This window comes from Trichosurus vulpecula, chromosome 7 (assembly GCF_011100635.1).
Source record: "Trichosurus vulpecula isolate mTriVul1 chromosome 7, mTriVul1.pri, whole genome shotgun sequence".
In the NCBI taxonomy this organism is placed as follows: domain Eukaryota; kingdom Metazoa; phylum Chordata; class Mammalia; order Diprotodontia; family Phalangeridae; genus Trichosurus; species Trichosurus vulpecula.
The window spans coordinates 11,685,254-11,709,607 of record NC_050579.1 but is presented as its reverse complement, the minus strand read 5'-3'; the positions used below and the strand labels follow the sequence as shown (position 1 = coordinate 11,709,607).

Below are 24,354 nucleotides of genomic sequence, written 5' to 3'. Positions count from 1 at the left end.
CACCCCCACCTCAGAGCCCCCCCCATTCTCCTCACACCCCCTCCCCTCACAGCCCCTCCCCTCATTCCCCTCACAGCCCCTCCCCTCACAGCCCCTGCCCTCATTCCCCTCACACCCCCACCTCAGAGCCCCCCCCATTCTCCTCACACCCCCTCCCCTCATTCCCCTCACACCCCCCCCCCTCACAGCCCCTTCCCTTATTCCCCTCACACCCCCTCCCCTCACAGCCCCTCCCCTTATTCCCCTCACACCCCCTCCCCTCACAGCCCCCCCATTCCCCTCACACCCCTTCCCCTCACACCCCCTCCCCTCACAGCCCCTGCCCTCATTCCCCTCACACCCCCACCTCAGAGCCCCCCCCATTCTCCTCACACCCCCTCCCCTCACAGCCCCTCCCCTCATTCCCCTCACAGCCCCTCCCCTCACAGCCCCTGCCCTCATTCCCCTCACACCCCCACCTCAGAGCTCCCCCATTCTCCCCACACCCCCTCCCCTCATTCCCCTCACATCCCCACCTCAGAGCCCCCCCCATTCTCCTCACACCCCCTCCCCTCACAGCCCCTGCCCTCATTCCCTTCACACCCCCTCCCCTCACAGCCCCTCCCCTTATTCCCCTCACACCCCCTCCCCTCATTCCCCTCACACCCCCTCCCCTCACAGCCCCTGCCCTCATTCCCCTCACACCCCCTCCCCTCACAGCTCCTCCTTTCACAGCCCCTCCCCTCACATCCTCTCTCAGACACATTCCCTACCCCACCCCACCCCACCCCATCCAGCCCAGCTCAGATTCAGGTAGGACCCAGGGCTGTTTTCAGTCTTCAGCCAAAGGCTGTGTACGGCAGTGAGAACCAAAGCCCCTGCAGGATCCTGGGGCACCGACAGAACGGGCGCTTGTTAAGTGGCCCTAACAGTCTGGTCCCAGCAGCAGCTGTGCATTCACGAAGCCTCCCTGTTCTCTTGTAGGGTCTTCACGACAACCCTGAGAGCTAGAATGTCACCCCGTGTCACAGATAAGGAAACCGAGGCAGAGGTCAAGCTGCTTGCCCAGGGTCACCAAATCAGTGTCTGAGGCAGGACTTGTACCTGGGTCTGCCTGACCCCAGGCCCCCCACTTACTTCATACGTTGAGACCATTTTTTTGGTCACAGCAAAGATGGGCTGGATGTTGTTCTCAGCTAGTTTCTGTGCCAGCTGCCCCACGGAGGGGTAGTCCTGGGGGGGGGTAGGGAGAGGGAGAGAGAGAGGGACGGGGGTGGGGTGGGGAGAGAGAGGGGGAGGGAGGGAGAGAGAGAGAGAGAGAGAGAGAGAGGGAGAGAGAGAGAGAGAGAGAGAGAGAGAGAGAGAGAGAAAGAGAGAGGAGGGAGAGGGAGCATGCAGTGAGCAGTGAGCAGTAGCTTGTCTGGTGCCCGCCCAGACCCCTGGCTTTCTCCCTGGGGATGCTGGACCACTGTTGACCCTGGGCCATGGCTTTGCTGCAGAAACAAACGCTTGGTCTCCATTGCCTCACAGACACTCCCTGGGCCCAGAAGCTCACTGGCCTCTCCTCCCAATGGTTCCCCTTATGTGACCTGCTCCCCTGTATCAGCGTGGGCTCCCTTCAGGAGCTGCCTGGGACACTGGGAGATGACCCAACCTGCCCAGGGTCACTCTGCCATAGAATCAGAGGCAGGACTCGAACCTAAGGCCAAGGGCCCACACCTCCATTGTTGGGCAAATCAACATTAACACACTGTGGGCGCAAGGCCTCTTCTTTTGTCCTGCCCCTTTCTGCTTTGGTTGCAGTGTCAGGTGGACAAGATTCACAACTCCATTCTTGTTAACCTCTAACTGAAGTTTGGCACTTCCTTGAATTCAGAATGTAAAAACCCCATGATTCTGCCAAGGGCTCTATCCATAGGCTTCCCAAGGCCCCCAGGGAAGTTGGAGAGCCCTGAGATCAACAGCCGGTTTCCTCTCTGGCCTCTGGCTCTTGTCCCAAGACTCTGTCTGGATATCCCTTTCTCAGCTAGACCCCTCGAGGCCACCCAGAGCTCCAGAAAGCAGATCGGTCCTATCCTGGTCCTTGACTGCACTCATTTCTATCGCCCCTTCCCTCCTCTAGGGCCATATTTCAAGATGGTGCCCTGACGATGTCACCCATGCTGTCGCCCCTGAGAGGAGGAGGAGAGTGCGAGGCGGGGGCTCCGAGGCACTTACAAACTTGTTGCTGTCTTCATACAGGTTGTTCTTCAGGTGACAGCGACCATCGTTCGGGGTGAGGATGGCACCAAGTTTCCCATCTCCCGCAAAATGGAAGCCATCGTCAGTGGTGTACACCAGCAGACGAGTCACGTTACGCCAGCCAATTTCATCCTGAAAAGTGCAAGGCCAGGATTTCTGGGTTGATGGACACTTGGTGGATTTCCGCTACTCAACCAGGCAGCCCCGAGGAACAGACGGACGGTCCGGCGCAAAGCTGGTGTGGGGCCTTCCGTGGCTGGGCCACACATGCCTCATTTCCCTCTTTCTCTGGAGGCAGGAGGGACCAAGGCAGCGGGAGGGGGAGAGGCAGCCAGGAACTGACAGGGGAGGTGGGGAGACAAGTATTGTCCCTCTCCCTCATTACTGAGGCACAGAGAGGACTTGGGTCTGAAGGTCTGAGCTGGAGGGACCTGGGCTCGTGTCCTTCCTGTGTGATGTGGCCAGTCACTTGGGCCACAAGCCTCTGTGAAATGCTGGGATGCAGACACGCTCCAAAGCCCTGTCTGTGCAGCCAACACCTCATGCTCGGGCCCTAGTGTCTGGCAGGAACTCGTAGCCAGGCCCTGAGCCCGATATTGGGTTTGGGACCCCTATCCCTGCCAGACTCTCTTTCCCTTGGACACAAGCTTTTGCCTATACCCGGGTTCGTGAGGGGCCAGCGGGGCCTTTGACCACCAGAAGGTTCTGCTCTGTGTGGCCCGCTCCTCCTTCCCACTCTTCTGCCCACCTTTTGGTCAGGAGCCCGAGCTTAGCCCTGGCTGCCAGGAGCCCAGGGGCGCAGGGAGGGGTGGTCTAGGTGAGCTGGGCCCCTGACTGGGCTTACCTGGCAAACAGCCACCTGCATCATGGCGTCCAGGCCACCCTCAGGGGCGTCCAGGTTTCCAGAAATAAGCTGCTTCCCCACCTCACTCTGAAACTGGTTGGAGTTATTGGTGAGCTTCAGCACATGCTTGAAGGCAAAGGGCGGCTGGCACTGGGTGTCCTTGGTTGGGCAGGGGTGTTTTAGCTTCTCGGGATGGGTATTGACGAAGGGCAGTACCGTCTTGTCCACAAAGGAGCCAAACCCTGTGTGAGAACCAGAGCTGAGGCTGGCTGGCTTCCGGCCTGACCCCGGCCCAGGAGGGGCAGCCTAGGCTAAGGCACAGCCCGGCTTCCAGCAGCTTGCAGGGACCTGGGCCAAGGACAGGCCACCTCCGGCCACACTAGAGTTCAGAGATAACCACAGGACAGTCCCTGCCCTCAAGGAGCCTACGTCCAGCCTGACACAACGTGCATGCAGAACAATCTGAGGGGTAATCAGGGAAGGCTTCACAGAGGCGGCGGCGCATGACCGCGCCTCAAAGGAAGCTCTCGATTCTAAGACTGCAGGATTGGAAAGAGGCTCCGGGCAAAGATGGGACACTGGACAGAAGCTTGAGACTGAGAGCATGGACCTGGCCTTCCAGGGGTCCTGGGCCCCATTGGCAGCCAGGCTGGTGAGGCCCACGGGTGCCTCAGAGTTGGGTCCTGAAGGCATAAAAGACGACGCACAGGACTGCCACCAAAGCCAGTTATATAGAGATGTGGTTTTTAAAGCCTGACCAACGTTCAGGCTCATGGAGCTAGGCTCTAGGGAAAGAGCCTTGTACTGGAGGCCGGGCCCTGTGCCCTCAGGCTGGAGAGCGACCCATGCCCTCTGCCTGGAGAGTGACCCATGCCCTCTGGCTGGAGAGCTACCCATGCCCTCTGGCTGGACAGCAACCCATGCCCTCTGCCTGGAGAGTGACCCATGCCCTCTGCCTGGCCTACTCATGCCCTCTGCCTGGAGGGTGGACCCTGTGCCCTTGGGCTGGAGAGCAACCCATGCCCTCTGCCTGGCCCACTCATGCCCTCTGCCTGGAGAGTGACCCATGCTCTCTGGCTGGAGGGCAGGCCTTGTCCTCTGCCTGGCACACCCATGTCCTCTGGCTGGAGAGCGACCCATGCCCTCGGGCTGGAGAGTGACCTATGCCCTCTGTCTGGAGAGTGACCCATGCCCTTTGGCTGGAGGGCAGGCCTTGTCCTCTGCCTGGCACACCCATGCCCTCTGGCTGGAGGGCGGACCCCATGCCCTCTGTCTGGAGAGTGACCCATGCCCTCTGGCTGGAAGGCAGACCCCTGTGCTTTGGGCTGGTAGGGGTAGGGGCCTGCGTGTAAAGGAGCATGGACGTGTAAGCATCAGCATAAAGAGGTGTGGATGAGCTGCATCCAGCACCTGTGAAGGGAGTGTCTTCCCTGAGGAATTCATGGAGTTAGTGAACTATGCATGCACACATGGACAATGAAGTCCTACCAAAGGTTATTCATAAAGAGCCACCCAGCATTGGCGTCTCTAACCACGTGAGTCTCTTTTCAAGGGCTCTGGAGGCTTTGGTTCAGGCTGCCCTTTACAGGGAGCAGGTCAGGGACAGGAAGAGCAGAGAAACAAAGGCCCAAGGGCCTTGAGGCCTGGTGTCTGGCCCAGAGCTCCATCTGGCCTGTGGTTATGGCATGACCTGAGCCTGGAAGACTGGGAGATCCCCAAAAGGGAAGGCACAAAGCCACTCTGAGAAGGAGAGAGATTTGAGCCCGCAGCACCTCCAGGGGTGGGGTGGAGTAGTAGATGGGAAACTCATCAGCTACGTGACCCTGGGCAAGTCATATCACCCCCTATAAGGACTCGCTCTCCTTGAGCATCTTTTTTAGTTCAAACTCTCTGAACCCAGAGGGATCCTGCCAGCCTGGGCCCACTGTAGCCAGCAGACGAGAGAGCTGCAGGTGGCAGGGACGGCCTCCCCTCCCCGGGTCCCGGGCAGACAGGCACCTATGCGGCCAGACTCGGTGATCTCATTCAGCGCCTTCAGCAGGTCACCCCCCAGCTTCTTTACGTTGATCAGGTCATCATACATAGAATAGGACAGGTCCATGAGGTAGTACAAGTCGATGGGGTAGCCCTTGGCCCGGTTGAAGGTGAGGTTGAACGCTGCCGTCTGACCTACCAGGGAAGACAAGCAGGGGATCAGTCGTGCCAGGGCTCCTTGGAGCTGAGACTACCCAGAGATCACGGGGAGGCCTGGCCGCTTCTTCTCCCCAACCCACTGGGCTCTCCTCTAAACACGAGCGTAGCTGCTTTGCTGAGGGCACCTCCCTCAGGGCCTGCCCTCAGCTTCCTCAGACCAGCCTGTGACATACTGGCAGCCAGGGAAGGAGACTTCTCTCCCTCCTTTGCTGGGCCTGTGCTGTGCCATCAGCAGCTAGGACTGAGTCACACAGTGCGAGGTATGGGAGCCCACATTCTACCACAGGACCCTGCCTTCCAAGCCACGGTCTCAGACGAGCCATAGAAGGGTGAACCACCTTCCATCAGAAGCCTCTGAGCCCCAAGAGTCAGTCTGTCAATAAACCGTTACTAAGCACCTACTATGTGCCAAGCACTGAGCTGCCTTGCTCCCTTCCTCAGAACCTGGGATCTGGAGGCAAAAAAAGGCCTTCAATGTTACCACCTGGGGAGCCTTGGTGCAGGCTTTCCCCTTCCCTGGGTCTCAGTTCCCTGATCTGTACAATGAAGGTGGTTTCCGAGGCCCTGCCTGCCTCTAGCTCCCTGATCCTTCGGCCCTCCTTCAGTGCTTGCTGAATGCCGGACCTGGGGGAGAGTTGGCATTTGGATAAGACATAGTCCTTGTCCAGAGCTTGGGCCCTTCTGCCCCATGGTTTGGCCTGCCCAGGGAATCCATGGGCCTTGGAGGGATCTGCTGAAAGTCCCCCAAAGCCCCAGCCGGTTCCTGGGCAGGCCAACCCTCACCTGGCCGCAGCCGGAGCTGGATGTTCTGAGGCGTCAGCTGGGATCTCTTGGTGCCAGGCGGGTCAGGTCTCGGGTTGACCACGCTGTGGGGATTCACAATGTCACTCTCCTGGCAGCCACGCTGTAGGAGCTGCTGTCTGGTATCACAGCGAATAGAGTCGGGTTCTCCTCTTTCAGCAAAATTCTGAGGAAAGAGACCGAGGGACAGATCAGAGTGACAAGAAGGGAAAGATGGCACCAGCTGGGTCGAGCCGGGAGGAAGAGCTCTGTCCCAGGCAGGACCTGGGACACCAGTGACTGGCACCAGGCAGCAGGGCCATTGCTGTTAACTGCCCCAACCTCCCCCCAAACCAAAGAAACAAACAAAACCTGGAACCCAGGAGCCTGGGTCTGGGGTAAGAGGAGGGCCCAAAGCCATCCTGAAGCCTGGGGCAGGGACCACACTGAAGCATTTGAGGCTGGTCCTCTGTGTCCAAGGCTGACCCACTGCATCCAAGGCTGGCCCTGTGTCCAAGGCTGGCCCTCTGTGTCCAAGGCTGACTCTTCTGTATCTAAGACTGGCCCTCTGTGTTCAAGGCTGGCCCTGTGTCCAAGGCTGACCCCCTCTGTATCTAAGACTGGCTCTTTGTGTCCAACACTGGCCCACTGTGTCCAAGGCTGACCCACTGCATCCGAGGCTGACCCCCTCTGTATCTAAGACTGGCTCTTTTTGTCCAAGGCTGGCCCACTGCATCCAAGGCTAACCCTCTGTATCTAAGGCTGGCCCTCTGTGTCCAAGTCTGACTCCTCTGTGTCCAAGGCTGAGCCCCTCTGTATCTAAGACTGGCTCTCTGTGTCTAAGGCTGGCCCACTGCATCCAAGGCTGACCCCCTCTGTATCTAAGACTGGCTCTTTGTGTCCAAAGCTGGCCCACTGCATCCAAGGCTGACCCTTCTGTGTCTGAGACCAGCTCTCTATGCCCAAGGCTGGCCCTCTGGGTCCAAGGCTGACCCCTTCTGCGTCTAAGACTGTTTCTAAGGCTGGCCCTTTATGTCCAAGGCTAGCCCACTGGGTCTCGGTCCAGGCTTTCCTTTGTTTCCTTACCAAAATTCCTCATGGATAGCAAAAAGGAGAGTGGCCACTGTCCTAAACATTGCAGTGGTTTTCCTTTATATTTGTCTCCAACTTGGAATCCAAGCCTTCCCTTTCACTTCTCTGTTTCCTTTGCTGGTCAAACCCACCAGTAGCTGGGGCTCTGCCAGGTAGTCTCAAGACTTCCTGGCCCAGCCTCCTTGGTACACAGCAGGTCTGCCTGGTATGTTCCATGGCTCCATTTCAGAGGTCAGCTTTTTAAGCTTCATCACCTCTAAGTGGGATTATCTGAAATCTTTCTCACTGCCCTGGACCTCAGGTTGAGGATGTAGCATTCTCTGGCCATAGCCCATGAGGACCTGAACTGGAAGGCAGACAGGCTTTGGGCCTATGTGGCCCCTCATAAGCCCAGGGGCAGTGGGTCAGCAGAAGGAGCTGAGGGCATGAGAAGTCTCGCTCTCCCTCCCCTTCCTGCCATTTTCAGTGCTGCCAGGATGACGTCTTACCAGCTTCTTACACCAGGCACAGCCTGGCCCCAACTTGACGCACTCTTGGCAGGTGTTGGCTTTGTACTTGGGACATTCCTGGGAAAGGACTGGAAGAGAGAACAAGGCATTCAAGCTTCAGAGGCTTTTCCAACCAGTCCCAGCCTGTCCCTCTGCTCTCACCCTCTCTTATCCCATCCCCCAGGTGGGTCTGGGTCTGCACCAGTTCAAAGGCTGAAGCAGCTCGTAGGGCCATTGCTGTAATCACCCCAACCCAACCAACCCAAACCTGGAGCCCAAGAGTTTAGGCCTGAGCCTTCCCCTTGCACTGCACCCCCCCCCCCCAATAAGGAACTCATTCTTGGGAACACAGAGAGGGTCCTGCTTCAACACTCCCATTTCTAGGTCAGTTTGGGAGTCTGATTTGCTGACCTCTGTGTTTGTTGTTACAGGGATTTTGTTTTTTTGTTTTAGGGGAGGGGGAGAAAAAATAGGTTTTTGCTAATTAAAAACAATAAAATGAAATTAATGTATGTCATGTTGAATGGAACCCCTCTGGCCCTCAGTTTCCCAGCCTGTAGCATGAGGGAGTAAACCAGATGATCTCTAAGCTCTCCTCCGCTGCGCTAACCTGCTCCAGTTCTGTGGCTGTCAGTCCCCCTGTCGGGCTTCTTCACAACTCGAAGCAGGAGATAAAAGAAAGTGGGTGGCACTCACCTGATGGGGGGGTCAGCAGCCCCACCAGGGCTAGGACCAGGAAGCCACGGCAAGGCATCACCTGAGAGACAGGAGGAAAAGAGCCACTGAGCCCCGGCAGCTTTTGGCGAGCCTGGCAGGGAGGCCAAGGTGCGAGAGCCGTTGGCAGGGAAACAGCAAGGCCAGGTCCCCTTGAGAAGGGGAGAGCTTGTGTTTACTCACAGGATTATATTTTGGAAGAAAGGCTGTGATGCCACCACATGTGATTCAGTCCATGGGCACTGGGAGATGAAATGAAGATGCCCCTGACTTGATGGAAAACAGATCTGCCAGACTTTCTATAAGGAACTTTGTGAAGACAGAACACCCACAGCCCCCCACATCCTGGGTCCAGGCTTTCCTTTGTGTGAGGAACCAGAAATGTCACCAGAAAAGGGGAGGTAAGGACGAGAGCGGGCCTGGGGGAAGCGTTACAACCACGGGAGAAACCAGAACTGGAGCCACAAGAAGCCTCTGAGGGATAGATTTTCAAGATAGCAAAGAGAGTAAGAGACAGAATGATCAGGAAAAAAAAATCACAGATGGCATCATTGCCAATACCAGCCTGACCCCCCAAATGAGTGGGCATTCACAAGACTTGACTGGTACATTTGTTTTTTGTACGTAAAAGTCATAGAAGTGCGCTCCCTTTAAAATACTCTCATCCACAAACGTTTCCTGACACAGGCTGACCTTTCCCTCAGTTTGAAAGACTGAAGTGTTATCACATAATGCCATACTGATTAGACAACAAAGTCCTATCACATATTTTGTACTGAGTAAATTTTCAAGGGTCCTGAGCAATTGCAAGCAAAATCAGCTTGGAATTAATGGAGCTGGTGACGCTTGATTCAGTTGTGGGGCCAAACTCAAGGGATACTGAGGGAGAAGCGAAGGTGCTGCTGTGGCAGCTGAGGGACCAAGACAGTCCCTGTGAACAAGGAAGAACGTCCCTGGGCTAACTCAGGATTCCTGGGAGCTGGCAGCCTCAGTGATTTCCTGTGGGCCCCACTGGGACACAGGAAGGGAAGGAGGGGCTCAGAACAGATGCTCCAGGCCACACCATGTCTGCCTTGACCCCGGGGGAAGCCCCCAGCAAGGAAGGCTACACAGGAGCACTGCCCACAAGGCTGCCCCCACTACCCACAGCCACTGTGGTTTAAGGAGGCTACCCGCTTGGCACAAGTACGGTCAGGGCTGCCCCACGGGAACACTCCTGGGACCCAGAAGAGGGTTAGGCTAGGGCAGGAACAAAGAAGGCTCTGCTATCTTTAACCACTGTACCTAAAGTGGGTCCCCATAATTAGACTTCATCACTCATGTTTCCATCCAGACCAACAGTCCTGGGAGGGGCATCACCATCACTGAGGTTCTGATCTGCCCACACCTCAATGACTGCCTGACAGCCAGCTGAGCAGACCCAGGAGAATGAGAGTGGGGTGGGGGAGGAGTTAGGGTGCTGATGGAGAGGCAGTAGAGTTCCTGGAGTTCACCATTTTGCCCCCAAAGTCTTCTTCTAGGCCACCCTTGGCATGCAGGCCTGTCCCTGAGCTGGGCACAAGGTACAGGGAGGTCCAAGTCTAAGCTACCAAGAGGGCTGCCCTCAGGAAATGGAGGCAGCCAGCAAGTCGGTGGAGCAGAAGAGTTGGGGGTGCTTGGCTGCATCCACTCCATGGGCTGGTCTCCACCCCTGGCCGAGCACAGCCATGGCCCTTTTGGACTGCAGAGGAGGCAGGAGACAGGGCCCAGCCTTACATATTTGAACTGCCACCAAGATTGCTGGCTGCTGTTTGTCCTTCATTCTCAAAAAGGACCATGACATCAGGGAGGTAATGCCATGACTTGCAAGTGAATTGGATTTAAGTGAGGGAGGGCTGTGCAAAATCACCGGCCTCACTTTCTCCTCCAGAGCCATCTGGGTCCAGTGGCCAGATAAAGATCAAGATGACTGGACATTGCCCAGGATGGGGGGGGGGGACCTTGGCCTTTTCAAATTAAGGTCTTTAACCTGTCTCAGATGGACCGGGGCAACATCCATTCAGTGATGAAGGCATAATAAGAAATGAGGCAGAGAAAGGCCTCTTTACCTAGTAAAAAAAAAAAAATTGATCTGGCAGGAGTAGATCCTCACAACAGCTATTTACATTCATTCTGAGCAAGTAGGGCTTGGACCGGGACCTATTATTGGCCAATAAGAGCCCAAGTGGTTTGGGGTTAAGGCTGTTTTTTAAGGAGAAAAAAAAAAGGTTCAGAGATTAAAAAAAGAACTCGGCCTCCAGGCAGCTCTGCGCAGGGGGTGGGGGAGGGGGAAAGGGGAGACAGAAAGAGAGAGAATGTTCCCATTTCAACATATTAACTTAGCCCCTGCATTGTCCCACACAAAGCAGGTAGGAACACAAAGGAGAAACAGGCTAAGATAGGGTCAGGAACCTGCCCAGGGCCACACTGCCAGCAAGACGCAGGGCTAGGTCCAAATGCTGACTCCACAGGACATGTTGCCCTCTTATCAAATTTCATCTCAGTTCCACAAGCCTGCTGGGTGCCAGACACTGGGGATTCAGAGATATTAGGGAGAGAGTCCCTGCCCTCAAGGAGCTGACATCCTGGGGGGGGGGAGGGAGTAATGACAAGGGGCTGTGGCTGGCGGGGAATAGGAAGGTGGCCCCAGTACACTGTGGGTCGGCCTCCACTGGCCCAGGCCAATCTTTCCCAACTGGACCCCTGTCTCATTCTGCACAGAAGCTGTTCCAAAACTTCAGGAGGTCCTGGTCCTGGCGCCTGAACTTAAAGGAAGATGAGCCTGGGACACAGCTGCATCTGTGACTGGTATTGGTAAGCTGCCCACAACGGTCTCCTTGGTTCCATAGCTAGGACTCCTCAGCTCACCCCAGTCTATGCTGTGGCTGCAAGCAGCTGCTTCCTGGATCCAGGCCTTGGAGGAGGAGTCTCCTGGCTGTGGTTTTCTGGTATAGGTGATGGTTTTCTGCTTCTTCCTTTTGGCCAGAACTTGTACTAGGGCTGGGCTGACCCGGCTTAGCCCTAGGAGTCACAGAGAGGGGCAAAGCTGACTCAGTCCCATGGCCGTGACCTCCAACAGCTGGGCTTTTACAAGGGCTTCCCCTCTGGTCCATCCTTAGCTCAGGAGTGGAGAGGAGGCCAAGGTTGAGGCCTTGCCTGGAGCAGTGTGCTGGTCAGGCATGCTGAATACCAGGAATTGTGGGCTCCTGGATCCCTATCTCCCCACGATCACAGGACCGGAAGCTGGAAGGACTGTAACATCAGATCCAATGGGAGAAGAAAACTCAGGCAGTCCAGAGAGGGCACATCATGAGTCAGAGACCTTTACCTCCATGCCGGTCCCCAGCTACTGCCTCACCCCCAAGCAAACAGCAAGTGCCTAAAAACGTTTGCGGATTGACTGGTGCTACTTACATTTGACCCAAGCCCTCTAGAAAATGAGAAAGGCTTTCAGCCCGAAAAGGATGTGTCCTCGGGGGCTGGCACCCAAAGCCAACGGGCCCAGGATGGGCAGTGGGGACAAAAGGGGATCTCTGCCAGCCATCTCCTCTGCCTACCTGTACCCCAGGCTTCTAGGGCAAGGCCAAAGGAGGGCCCACATCTAGCTACCAAGAGGATCTTCCTTTTTCTCATCAAGACCAGACAGAAGCAGGACTCAGGACTGTGGCGTCACCCCAGGTGTGGGTTTGTGGCTCTACCTCCCACCCTGGAAGAAAGGAGGCACTGCTTGCCCCAACCTCACATTGGTCGCAGTCCTGGCCCAGTGGGAACCTCTGTTGTTTGTGTCCGGGGGCAGGCGGGATGCTCAGGGCTCAAGGAGGCCAAGCCAAGATTCCCAGTGAGGTACCCCAGGGCTAAGCTGGGAGCAGGTGACAACCCTAGGCTGGACCTGTGATCTCACAGGGCGCCTGCACACACGTAAACAAACATACCTCTTGTGATGCACATACATGACCATTGTGGCAGACTTCCCAGCAAAGATGGCAGATGGTCAGCATGGCATCACGCACAGAGTGCTGACCTTGGAGTCAGAGGACCCCCCTCACACCTGACCACCTGGGTGTCCCTGGGCAAGGCACTGTGCCTCAGTTTCCTCATCTGTAAAATGCATCGTTCTCAGTGGCCTCTAGGTCCATTCTAGCTCTCAGCCTGTGAGCCCATTATAGTCTCACCGCAGGCTCACAGAATCCCATGGGGCAGATACCACAGCTATCACTGCCATTTAACCGGATGCAGTACCAGAGAGGCACAGCTAGTTTCTATCAGAGGCAGGATTTGAATCCGGCTCTCTCCCACCCATATGTTCAGGGTTCGTACTGCCATCACTGCCGTTTGTGTGAGGCCTGACTTCATGTGGATGATGTTATTCCAATTTCGTGACAGATTTTCTCTTTTCAAAGATCATTAAGAGAAAAGGCAAAGCACAGGCAGTTCTCTGAGAGAAGGCTCCAAATTCCTAATAAAAGACACCCTGAGGATTCTTCTCACACCCAACAAGCTGCCGAAGATGACAAAAGGGGAGTCAATGTTAGAGGCGCTGAAAGAAGACAGGTACACTGATGCACTGCTGGTGGAGTGGGCGCTGGGCCAACCATTCCAGAAAGCAATTTGGGATTATGCCATAATTATAAGAAAAATGACTAAACTGTGCGTGCCTCTTGGCTCAGAGATCCCATGTTAGACAGAAAGGTTTCATATCCACCCACCTACTCTTGGTACCACAAGGGTTCCACTTCCTTAAACACAACTGAAATCCCTTCCTCCCTCTGACCTCCCCTCAGGCCATCCGTCCCTCCTCCTCATACCTCCTTAGTCTGTTCTTCCTCCTCCACCAAGCCGGGGTGCCTGCTCTGATGTCGCCCGCCGCCAGCCTTGGGCTCCAACCAGGCTGCCTGGGCAGGATAAAGTCCTGCTGGCTGCCTTCTCCTGGGCTGCCTTTTACTCTCCCCTAACTGGCTCCCCATCTCACTCTCCACAAGCCTCCTCTCCTCTGCCAAAGGTCGGTCCCCCCACCCTCCACTCTTGCCCTCTCGGCTGCTCAGGACACCCTCCATCACTTTGCTCCTGGACACTCAGCCACTGGCCCATCCTGATTCTCCTCCTACCTGGCTGACTGCACCCTGCTGTCTCTTTTCTGGTTGTTTTTGCTTGTGGGTTATCTCAGGACCTGGGTGTCAGAAGTGGAAGGGCCACAGGGCACGAGCAGGCCCATCCTCCGCAGTGGTGACTGAAGGCACCCTGAGGTCCTTGAGGTGTGTGTGTGGCGGGGGGACTTTGTGAGTTGGTGTGGAGGGGGAGAGTCTGGTGCTGCTCAGAGAGGGGCTGGCTTCAGGTTACCTGGAGAGCAGGAGCGGTGGCTCGTCTGAGGGAGCAGCGGGAGACCCTCTTTCTCCTACTACATGGCTCTAGCAAGGCCAGCTCCCAGGCCAGGGTGGGGGGACACAGCCAGGCTTCCTCTGCTTATTCTGCCTTCGAGGCCTTTCTTTACTTAGGTCCATTGCATGGACGGCCCCAGCCCCTATGCTTTCTACCAATGCCTTTCCAGACCCGACCGCCAGAACCATTGAACCAGAGACAGAACCAAAGAAGCGCTCAGAGCTCCTCCCAACCCCCACACGGCTGCCCCCAGACAGTGACATTCCCAGCAAGTGCTCGGCCAGCCTCCCCCCAGGTCTCCAGGGTCGAGGACCTGGCCACCCCCTCCCTGGGGCAGCTGTCCCATGCTTTGATGCCTCTAATGAAGCCACATTTCCTTTGGTTGGGAATCTGCCTCTACACCTGCTCCCCCGGCCTCCTTCTGCCCTTGAAGCACCTTGCACAGCCCTCAGGGGCCTAGGACAGCAAGCCTGCCCTCAGCCTTCTCTGTGCTGACCATCCCCGGCCATGGCTGTATTAAATGCGCCCCTTCGAATCTCTCTCCTGGATGACGTACTTGGATACAGAATGAAAGAGATGAATAAATTGGTGCCTCCAACACCGCGGACACGAGCCTTCCTTGTTCTCGCTGTGTGACCCTGGGCAAAGACAGTTAGTCTCCTTGGAACTCAGCTTCCCCATCTGTAAACCTGAACAGGTTGGATCCAGAGCCTCCGAGCCATTCCAGGTCTAGACCCAGGATCTCACAGCAGGACACCTTGCCACAAATGAGGGCTTGGATGCATTTCTAGTCCTATGAATGCCAAACTTCTGCTCCAGATTCAAGGACTCACACGTCTGCCCAGCAGAGACCATCTCTCTGGGTGGTCATCAGAACTGGGGCCTCAAAAAGAGTGAGGGGGCAGAGACAGACACCCAAGTCCCTGGGTTTGTATGTGCAGTGGGTGGGATGGAGGAGACCTTCACCCGGGGCATGGGGGAGTCCCCAATGGATCCTGAGGTCCCACAAGCCCTAGAGTGGCTGTGACCTTGGAAGCCGTCTGCTATTGCCAGGGAACCCAATCGCCTTTGGTGGATACTTGGGGGTGTGCAGACGGACTGTGCCAACGCTCCTGAGGGACATGGTGAGCACCTGCTCACTGGCCCCATGCTGGCCTCGTCCAGCCTTGCTTGGGTCAAGACAGTAATGTTTCTGGGGCGCCTCTCCACCCCGACAGTCCTGGGCTTTGAGGCTGGCCATGGCTGGACACTGAGTCACAAAGGTGGGTGTTTGCCCATTCACTGTGCTGTGCTGCCCTTCTTCCCAGGGGGGTCCACAAGGGGTTAGCACAACCCAGCCCACCCTGGTGCTGCCTAAGGATGACAGCCTTGGGGGCAGCAGCCCCTGGCTGAGAGGGGGAGGCCTGGTGGGGCCGGTGGGCAGACCCCTGCTAGCTCAGAGAGCAGGCTTGGGGAGGGAGGGAACAGGCATTTATTAAGCACCTACTATGTGCCAGGTAGTGTGCTACGCGCTCTCCAACTCTGAGAAGGGTGCTGTTATTATCTCTAATTCACTCTGAGGAAACTGAGGCAGAGAGCAGGAAGTGGCTGCTGAGCCCCACAGCCAGTGAGCGCCTGATGCTCCATTTGAACTTGGGCTTTCCTGACCAGGGCTGGCACTCTCTCCTTGCTTCATGGAAGGCCGCTTTAGTTTGGGGGGGTGAGGGGTCTGTGACCTATTCCCAGCTGTGGAGTGAGTGGCAATCTGCATCAGTGAAGGAACTTCCAAGAAGTGGAGCACAGAAGGCCTGGGGCTAGGAGGGACCTCAGAGGCCAACACCCCTCATTTACATACAAGGAAACAGACCCAAGGAAGAAAAGGGACTTGTCCAAGATTACCTGGGCAGGAAGTAGAAAAGAGGCACCCTACCCTGCCAGGGCCGTGTTCAGTGGGACCTCCAGGGACGCCCCCACAGGGAGCTTCTGGAGAACTCAAGCTCCCGTTCTCTAGGCCCAAGACTCCTCCTGTCATGTCCCTCTTAGCCCTGGGTGGCTCCTCTCTAAGCACTGACCCCTGGCCCCAGGGCCCCTGGCTACACTAACTCCCTCTGGAGAGAGGCAGAACTTTAACTCCAAGCCTGGCACACAGTAGGCACTTAATAAATGCTTACTGACCGACACGCTGCAGCCCTCTAAAAGAACAAGGGTTGGTCTAGATGGCCCCTGTGACAAGGTGTCATCAGTTCTCCTGGCTTTCCCAGGGCGGGATGGGTGTTGTGCAACCCTTGAAGCCACACAGGAAGAAGCCTTGCCCCGCTCCTATTTGGGGCTGGGAGGCAGCTTGGGGAGGTGCCCTACTTCCCTCACTGAACAGCTGATACCAGGCGGGGAGCCTCGCGGGGGGGGGGGGGGGGGGGGGGGGGGGTGGCGGGGTCGCCCGGCCCCCAGCAGCCCAGCCTTCCCTGGGGATCCCACCTCAGCCGACCGTGCTGAATCAAAGGCGGCTGGAAGGTGCCGCTGTCCTGCTTCCCAGCAGGCCTGTGCTCTGGGTTCCCAAAGAACTCTGGAGGCCCTGGGGCCGGCCTTGGCATGAATGGCTAAGAGCTGACACTGCCAAGTCCTTCAGGCCTTTGCCCTGAGAAGGGGGGTGCAGGTCTCAGTCGCCCCATTGGACGGGTGAGGGTTTGGAGGTTCAGAGGCCAAGTGAGTCGCTAGGGGTCACACAGCTAGCGATTATTAGAGACAGGATTTGAACCCAGGCCTTCTATCTAGCTTGGTGCTCATCCTTTCGCACTCAGCCCTGAAGCAGACCGTGAAACCTGTTTTACACATAGCCCCGGACACACCGTGGCCAACTCTGCACCCCACCGGGCCGAGTCTCAGGCCTGGCCCCCCGTCCTTTCTGCTGCCTTCTCTGGTGGTCCTAAGAAGAAGGGGCAGGGGCCCAAGAAATTGCTTGAGACAAAGGTATTCTGGACGGTGGCTGAAAGCAAAGGCTGCCCAGCTCCCCTGGCCTCCGGGAAGCATGGGCTGTCCCGAGAGGAGCCAGCTCTCAGCCAAATGCCTTAAGCTCCTCATCTGTGAGCTGAGGGGCCTGGAATAGGGCGCTGCCGAGGTCCTTTCCTGCACCAGCCTTCAGGGCCACCCACACTGGGGCACAAGGCCTTGGTGGGATCGGGAAGCCCAGAGCCGAGAGGCTGGGGAGCTGAGAAGTCAGCGGCCAGGGACAGGCCGAGTCCTGCTGCGGCAGGAACTTCCCACCCTGGGAAGCTGACCTCAGCTTCTGCCCCATCTCCCCAGCCCAGTGCAGACTGATTCGCTAGAGTGGGCACTGACCTGTGGCACTCTCCCCTTCGGGGGGCACGCAGAGGTTGGCACTCCTTCCTTCAGGGAGCCATGGGAAGGGGGGCTGTTCTGGCCCCAGGCCAGGTGCACCACAGTGACTTTGGCTGCTGCCCCTCATGGCCGTCTGGGCTCCCATTGAGTTATAAAGGTCACACTCCCGCTCTAGACCTCAGTTTCTCCACATGTGCAAAACGAGGTGTTGGTCTAGATCACACCTGTGGTGAGGTGTGATCAACATTCCCCAAAGTGGCTGAACGGAACATGCCTGCATGCTTTTTCTTTTGGAGATTCCCCATTAGCTTCTCTTTCCCAGCGGATGTCCCTGGGGCAGGTCCAGCTTAACCCTTGTAGGTCCCAAGATACTTCCACATGTGAAAGGCTTAAGGTCCTGGGCTCCACCCTGCCTTTGCCCTGGCCCAGAGGCTTCCAGTGCTGTCTCCTGTGCCCTTCCCCAGGGTAGGCCCCACCAGGAGCATGTCCAGCTGATCTCAGACCCACCCCATTCGAGGTATTGTAGGGGGGAGGCAGTGGGGGGGAGCAGGCAGCAGCATTGCCTGGGCAGAGGTGGGAGGGCCTGCTGACCACCCAGACTAGGATGCTTCACATGCCCTGGAAGCAGCGGTCCCCCTTGCTTCCCCCTGGGGGAGGACTCTCAGATCTGGGGGCAGGCCAAAGAGGGCGAAGCCTGGCACCTTCCCTCCCAGGCAACACCTCCACCATGCTGCCCAAGTTGGGGCAGCCATCCACAGGCTGCTGTGACTCCTGCCTGCGGACCCTGCCAGCCTCACAAACCCTCTGGTGGTGGCCCCTCCCTGGCTGTCAGCCCCCGGGCGTCACCTCAAGGTGCCAGTTACCCAAGGAGGCATCTCCAAGTGTCTCCCGGGGGGGGTGGCCCCTTCTCTGACCCCCACAGCCCTCCCCAAAGACGAGGTGGCGCCTAGCTCACCTGAGTGTCCTCTCTGCCCAGCTCTCTGCTGGCTGCAGGTCTGGCTTAGACCAGGCCTGGTTTAGCTGCAATCTGGATAGAGCCCTGGCCCATTCCCAGAGGAAGGGCTGTGCTTCAGGTCTCTGCTGAGGGCTGGTTTGGTGTTACCCAAGCACAGAGGAAGTAGAACCCAGAAAGTGGTGTGGGCGGGGGAGAGAAGAGGAAGCTGTCCCCCCACCCCCACCCCAGCCCCAGCGTTTTGAGAGAGGTGGGGGGAGGACAGGCAGGTCATAGGTCCCTTGCTCCTGCCCTCAAAGACTCTGAGACTGAGCTGGACTAGACCTCTGAGGCTCACAGGCCAACAGCATCTAACCATCTACAACGGGTCCCACATGCAGACTCTGCTTGAATACCTACACTGATGGGGAGCTCACCACCTCTGGACACTGCCTTGGCCAGCTCTATCTCCTGGGAAGATTGCTCCATCCATTGAGCCTGACCTCTGCTCACAGTCTGTCTGAAGATGAATTACTGAAAGATGTTTATGCTGGGCAATGAGGCCCTCTCTGTCCCTTATTTGGCAGGGGGCAGGAAGGGTGACCCTGTTTTTTTTAAGGCCATGCCATCAACGTAACAAAGCTTTAAGCATGAGCCCAGAGAGAGACAGGTCTGTAGTTGGAGGCGCAGCATGGCCTCTCTCCCCTAAGATCTGATCTGGAAGAGTGCTGACTGGACCTCAATCCAGGAAACTGAAGTGTGAGGCTCCGTGGGTGGTGGCTGCCAGCTCTCTGCCTACGTCATGGTGCCTGGGGCTGAGGGTCTAGGCCAATGCCCAAGCACCCACTATACAGCATCTGCTCAGTGACTGGCTCAGTCCCTACAACATGGCACCCACTCAGTGCCCAGCCCAATGTCCAACATAGTGCCCACAACATGGCACCCACTCAGTGGCCAGCCCAGTGTCCAACACAGCGCCCACAACACGGCACCCACTCAGTGCCCAGCCCAATGCCCAACATAGTGTCCATAACATGGCACCCACTCAGTGGCCAGCCCAATGCTCAGCATAGCACCCACAACATGGCACCCACTCAGTGCCCAGCCCAATGCTCAGCATAGCACCCACAACATGGCACCCACTCAGTGTCCAGGCCAATGCTCAACATAGCACCCACAACATGGCACCCACTCAGTGCCCAGCCCAATGTCCAACACAGTGCCCACAACACGACACCCACTCAGTGCCAAGCCCAATGCCCAACACAGCACCCATAACATGGCGCTCAGTGCCCAGACCAACATCTGACATAGTGCCCACCACATGACACTCACTCAGTGCTGAGCCTAGTACCTACAACACCGCTCTTGCTCAGTACCCAGGCCAGTGCCCAGCCCAACACTCGCAACACAGCACCTACTGAGCATGTATTTCTTGGATTATCTGTACTTGGTTGGGTGGAAAGGATGAGTCCCTCCCGGGCACAGCTAACCAGGGACTCAGAAAAGGGACATCAGCTTCCTTAGCTCACCTGGCTGATGGAGGAGGCTGGTCCTGGGACCCAGAACTGGACCCCAAAAGGCAAGTCCAAAGAAACAACTGTTAAATTAACAGAAGAATCAAATAGGGAAACAGAGGCCCAGAGCCAGGAATAGGCCTGCCCCAGGTCCCACCCTCAATAGGCTGGACAGCTGAACCCTCTTCTTTGTGCTCTTGGTCCCAGCCTCGGGTGGAGCGCAGGTCACCCCTTTTGAGGTCTCCGCTAATATTTGAAAGCAGAACAATCTAGAGAACAGGTTTGTGGCTAGCAGGATCTTTCCTCTGGCAGCGTTAGCTCTGCCATGAAGAGGGGTGGGTGGGTGGCCACTAGACACCCAGAGCTTCTCTGGGGCAGAGATGTCTTAGTCTAGGCCAAGATCTGGGCAGGGCCCTGCCCAGGAAGCAGCCCCAGGCCTGCCACCCCAGAGGCCAGGGCAGACTTCTGCGGCTTAGAGTGGCCAGTTCCCAGAATAACAGGAGCTCCTGGGGAGCCAGGACACTCCAGCTTGGTGGAGGGACTAACTTCAGACCCAATCCAGTCCCCACAAACTTGCCTAGACTAGTCTCCCCAAACTTTTCTCTTGAGGTACCAAGGCCAGAAGGTTCCAGTCTGGTTAGGCAAGGTGACCCTCACACTGGGTTTGTCCTGACTCCCCTGGGCTTCAAGGGGCCAGCACGGGACCACAGTAAACAGAAAGGGCGTTCCCCGTACAAGGAAGGCACCCTTCTGCTCCAGGCTGGACCCCACATTCTCAGATCCCCCTGCCTAGGGCTCAGTAGGTGCCAGGCACAGAACACCTTGCCTGCTGAACAAAATCCCAAGGGAAGGGGGCTCTCTCGCCAGCCTGTGGCTGAGCAGGGCAGAGCCAGGGGTGGGGGGTAGTGCCCCCAGAAGAAGGGCAGCAGCTGGGCCCCCATGAGGACTCCTGACCCTGATGGGGCCAGGAGTTGCCACAGACAGAGGCAGCCAGCATGCCTCTCCTGGGGCCCTAAAGCTGAGCATTATCAGATGGCCCAGCCCTCCTACTTCCTGAGGAGAGCCAGACTCGCTGGCCAGGACTGACCCTGGACAAGGTTATGCACTTCTGAGAGGTCGTCCTTGGTCCCCACCCCCAACCCCCACTCCATTAGGAGTCCAGTTCCTCTTTCCCTGGGGAACTTTCCCCACACCTTGAGCTCCACAGCCTTCTGAAAATGCTCCCAGAAAAGACCCTCAGATAGCCTGGGATCTAGCCGGGCCTCCCCTGTCGTGCTGGGTCCTGGGGAAACAGAATTTTTGAACCTAAGTGTAGGACTTTATATGGCTCTGTTCAATAGCATTTTGTTAGGTTTGGGCCAGTGTTTTAGCTTGTCAACCGAAAAATCAGTCCACAATCACCTACTATGCGCTAAGCCTTGGACAAGTCTCTGGAGTACAAAGACCAGAGTTCCCACCCTCAAGCAGGATGCTTTCTGTGGGACATAGAGACAATCTGTAGCAGCTGGGGGGGGCAGGGAGGGCAGTACCAGCTGGGGCATGGGGGGTGATGCTCAGGAAGTGATTCATGTAAAGACATTCCTTGAGCCAGAACTTGAAAGGAGCCAATGTTCAGAGGGAAAGGCCAGAGCAGACCAGAGGGCACCCTCTGACCAAGCATTTGCACAGATGAATTATAGTTGCAAAACCAACTTTGAAATACTCCTGAGTGTAACAAATAGCACATAATCATCTCTGTGTATCAGTCAGCACAAACAGAACAAAGGTGAATGGGAGCATTCTGATGCCAGACTGTCCCCTGGGGGGACCTAAATGCGCTGTGCCTCTCTGAGCCTCCTACCAACTATCAGTCCAACAAGTCATACATCCTTTATCCACGATGCTGGTGAAAATGTTCAAGAGGCCTGGGCCCAGAGAAGATCCCCAGGGTACTCCACTGTAGACCTTCCCATCACTGACCAGTAATGACTGCCCTTGGTCAAGGAGGGCCCAGTCTAGCCCTGCAGACACCCATCTAAAGGAACGCACAGAGTAGACAAGATAATGTGGGGGGAGGAACCAGACTAGGAAGGGCCTGTAGAAGGTGGTAACGACCTCCTAGGGTGGAGTGGGGGGCCCTCTGCCTTTGTGTGTGCTCCCCCCAGGCAATGCACCCCCGCCCCCCATGAGTCACGTGGGGGTCTTGGAGCTGGTTCTGTGCTGAAAAACTCGGGAGATGCCAGTAGTTGGTAAGGACCCACTGCCGTCTCTGCTGGGCCGGGCCAGTGGGGTAGGGGTGCTCTGGGAGGCCCTCAGGCTTGGGCCCAACAACAAAAGGTAAAAATCATTACATAACTGCACCCTTTTCTAGGAATAAAATGTCATATATTGTCTTTCCTCCAAGTCGCTCTTAAGATGCTTCTTGTCAGATCTAAGGATGGATCAAGTGTCTACTGTGTGCCAGGCACTGAGCTAAGTCATCCCCATTCATTTTCCCTCTGAATACTAGAGTGGACAGCTCTGGGTTAGGAGATCTGGGTTCAAATCCCACTCTGGGTCAAGTTGGCTGTGGAACCTTGGGCTGCCTCAGGCCTCACTCTGGCCAATCAGAGTGCTTGTATGTGTGTTCTCTCTCTCTCACATCTCTTTTGGGCTACAGGAAAGGCTTGGTCACTCAGAGGCCTCGGCCTCAGCTGGTCAGAACCCATGGAAGGGAGCTCTTTCCTTCCCTACCCTTTACACAGATGACTCCCCAGGGAATGAACCTTCAGGTCACAGGCTTTCAGATACACCACAGCAGGCAGAAGGAGGGGTGGGCTAGCCCTAGCCCTAGACTTCTTGGACCACACTACCCTACTCACTGGTCTGCTGGCTCCACAGGAGTCAAGTGCCCCTGCTGTGAGGACGGGGAGGGGGGGGGGGGTGGTGGTGCAGGAGGGGGTCATGAGGCGAGTCCAAAGGGGCAGGACTCCCCCCCCCCCCCTCCCGCCACCCACTGCCCTGACCCTGGCTGAGCAGTGGGCAGGAGGCCCCACCTGGACGGAAGGCAGGCTGGCGGGGCTTGGTCTAGGCACTCCTCCCCTTAGGTGTTCCTTCAGAAGAGTTTCTCATATGAACGAGTCGGAATGAGTTCCCAGCCTTTCTGATGGGGAGCCTCTAGCATGGTGCCTGCTCCTCTTTGCACTTTCCCATTCCCTCAGGCACAGCGTCCTGCACACAGCAGGTGCTAAATAAATGTTTGTGGAAATCTGGAAAAAGCCCAGCTGACCAGGAGACAAGAGTACCTGCTTGGAGCAGCTTTTGGAATGGGTCTTTCTGTTAGATTTTCTAAGCACTTATGGACACCTACTGCATGCCAGGAATGTGTCCCTGGGAATGCAAAGGCCCCAAGGAAAAATGCCTGCCCTCAAGAAGCTGAGGGTCACCTTCCATCCTTCCCTTTGATGGGGTGCTTGTGCTTGGACCCAATTCCAAGACCACATTTCTCCCTAGCCTCAAAACACTATCCCTGACAGTTCTCTCCCAGCCCAAGGACACTATGCCTAGCAGCTCCTGAGAGGGCCCCAGTGAGACAAACTACCTTTCCACATCACAAGAACAAGCTGACCTCTGAAGAAATTCTCTTGTAAAAACAGGACTATGTTGTAACCACAGAATTCTCATGTATTGATTCCCAAAGTTACTGCACACAATTCAGAGGTCAAGCTATAGACGTCAACTCTCAAAGCTGTCTTGCTACAGAGTAACACACCCCTGAGAAAGTCCTTCCCCTGGTTTCCAGTAGTGAACGACACCTGTGAACAAGGGCGTAAGTCATCACCTAATTAGCACATCTGCCACATAATCCACTGCTTTTCCTATAGATGCCTCAGCATCCTTCCCAGTAAGTGGCAAGCTCCTTAGGGAGCTCTGCCTGTCACATTGGCCTTGCAATAAACCTTTGCCACCTTGACTTGAAGAACGCTTGAGTCTGTGAATTCATTCCAGACCACCCTGTCCAGTACTTCAGTCCTTGAGGGGTCCCTGGACCCCTTAAACTCTCCTTTTTACCTGCATAAACACTTTAACCCTGTGTGTCACCAAAGGGTTGAGGCTCCCTGGGATTGGACTTTCTCTAGGGCAGAGCCTGCCCAGCATAGTAGCGTCCCACCTCACCCTCTGGCCAGCACCCTGGGGTCTTTGCCCAAGTGCTCTGCTAGTCTGGGGGAGGGGCCAGGGCCAAGAACCGGCTCCAGGCTCACCTGGGAGCATAAGCTTGGCCTTGTCTCCAGCCAGCATGTTCCTTCACCACCCAATGAGGCAGGGTGGGTGCCTGGCTGGCACACTCAAGGCTCAGGTTCTGACGAAGCTCTTGGCTCTCTTTTTTTTACCTGTGGAACTCCCTCTTTGGATGCCCTCCTTCCCAGTGAGGCCCCTCCTCCACCCCCGTGCCCACCACTAAAGGCAGGCTCCTGGCAGCCTTACAAGTTCTGGGTAAAAATATCAGCCTGAGTGACTCTCACAAGAGAGGAGTCTCTGTGGGTGTCCTTCCCTGGATGGGCTGGACCCAGATCGAGGAGAGGCCCTCTTTCTAAGACCCTGTGGGGGAGGGGTGAGAACTTGGGGCTGGGCCCACTTCCGCTTCAGGCTTTTCACATCACTGTAATCTTACAGAACTAGGGTGGGGCGGGGGAGGAGGCTATGGTGACAGGGAGCCAGCACTCTGCCTTAAGCGAGAAAACTTGACCGAAAATGGGAACTGCCCCCACCTACTACTCACCCAAAGCTTGTGCAACAGGATTGGGTGGGAGGACAGGGAGAAGTTACCTCAAGAGGCCAGTGGCAAGGATGGGGCCCCTAAAAATGAGGGGTCAGGCGGGCTGAGCCCATCCAGCGACAATCAGTAGG

At 56.6% G+C, this 24,354-nt stretch overlaps 1 protein-coding gene across 2 annotated transcripts in view; it reads right to left on the bottom strand.

Moving 5' to 3' along the window:
- Positions 1 to 18,128, bottom strand: part of ITGB2 (integrin subunit beta 2) — a 29,817-nt gene extending 11,689 nt beyond the window's left edge. The window contains exons 1-8 of one of the 2 annotated variants that reach the window (XM_036767555.1): positions 17,996 to 18,128; positions 8,314 to 8,374; positions 7,618 to 7,706; positions 6,041 to 6,224; positions 5,063 to 5,233; positions 3,065 to 3,306; positions 2,197 to 2,352; positions 1,117 to 1,212 (exon numbers count right to left, since the gene is read on the bottom strand). In XM_036767555.1, the coding sequence (XP_036623450.1) occupies positions 1,117 to 1,212; positions 2,197 to 2,352; positions 3,065 to 3,306; positions 5,063 to 5,233; positions 6,041 to 6,224; positions 7,618 to 7,706; positions 8,314 to 8,371 (996 nt within the window). In that variant the 5' untranslated portion in view covers positions 8,372 to 8,374; positions 17,996 to 18,128. Of the gene's footprint in view, positions 1 to 1,116; positions 1,213 to 2,196; positions 2,353 to 3,064; positions 3,307 to 5,062; positions 5,234 to 6,040; positions 6,225 to 7,617; positions 7,707 to 8,313; positions 8,375 to 8,514; positions 8,539 to 17,995 lie in introns of those variants that run through there. The other variant, XM_036767556.1, reaches the window with a different exon arrangement.
- Between the last annotated feature and the right edge of the window lie 6,226 nt (positions 18,129 to 24,354).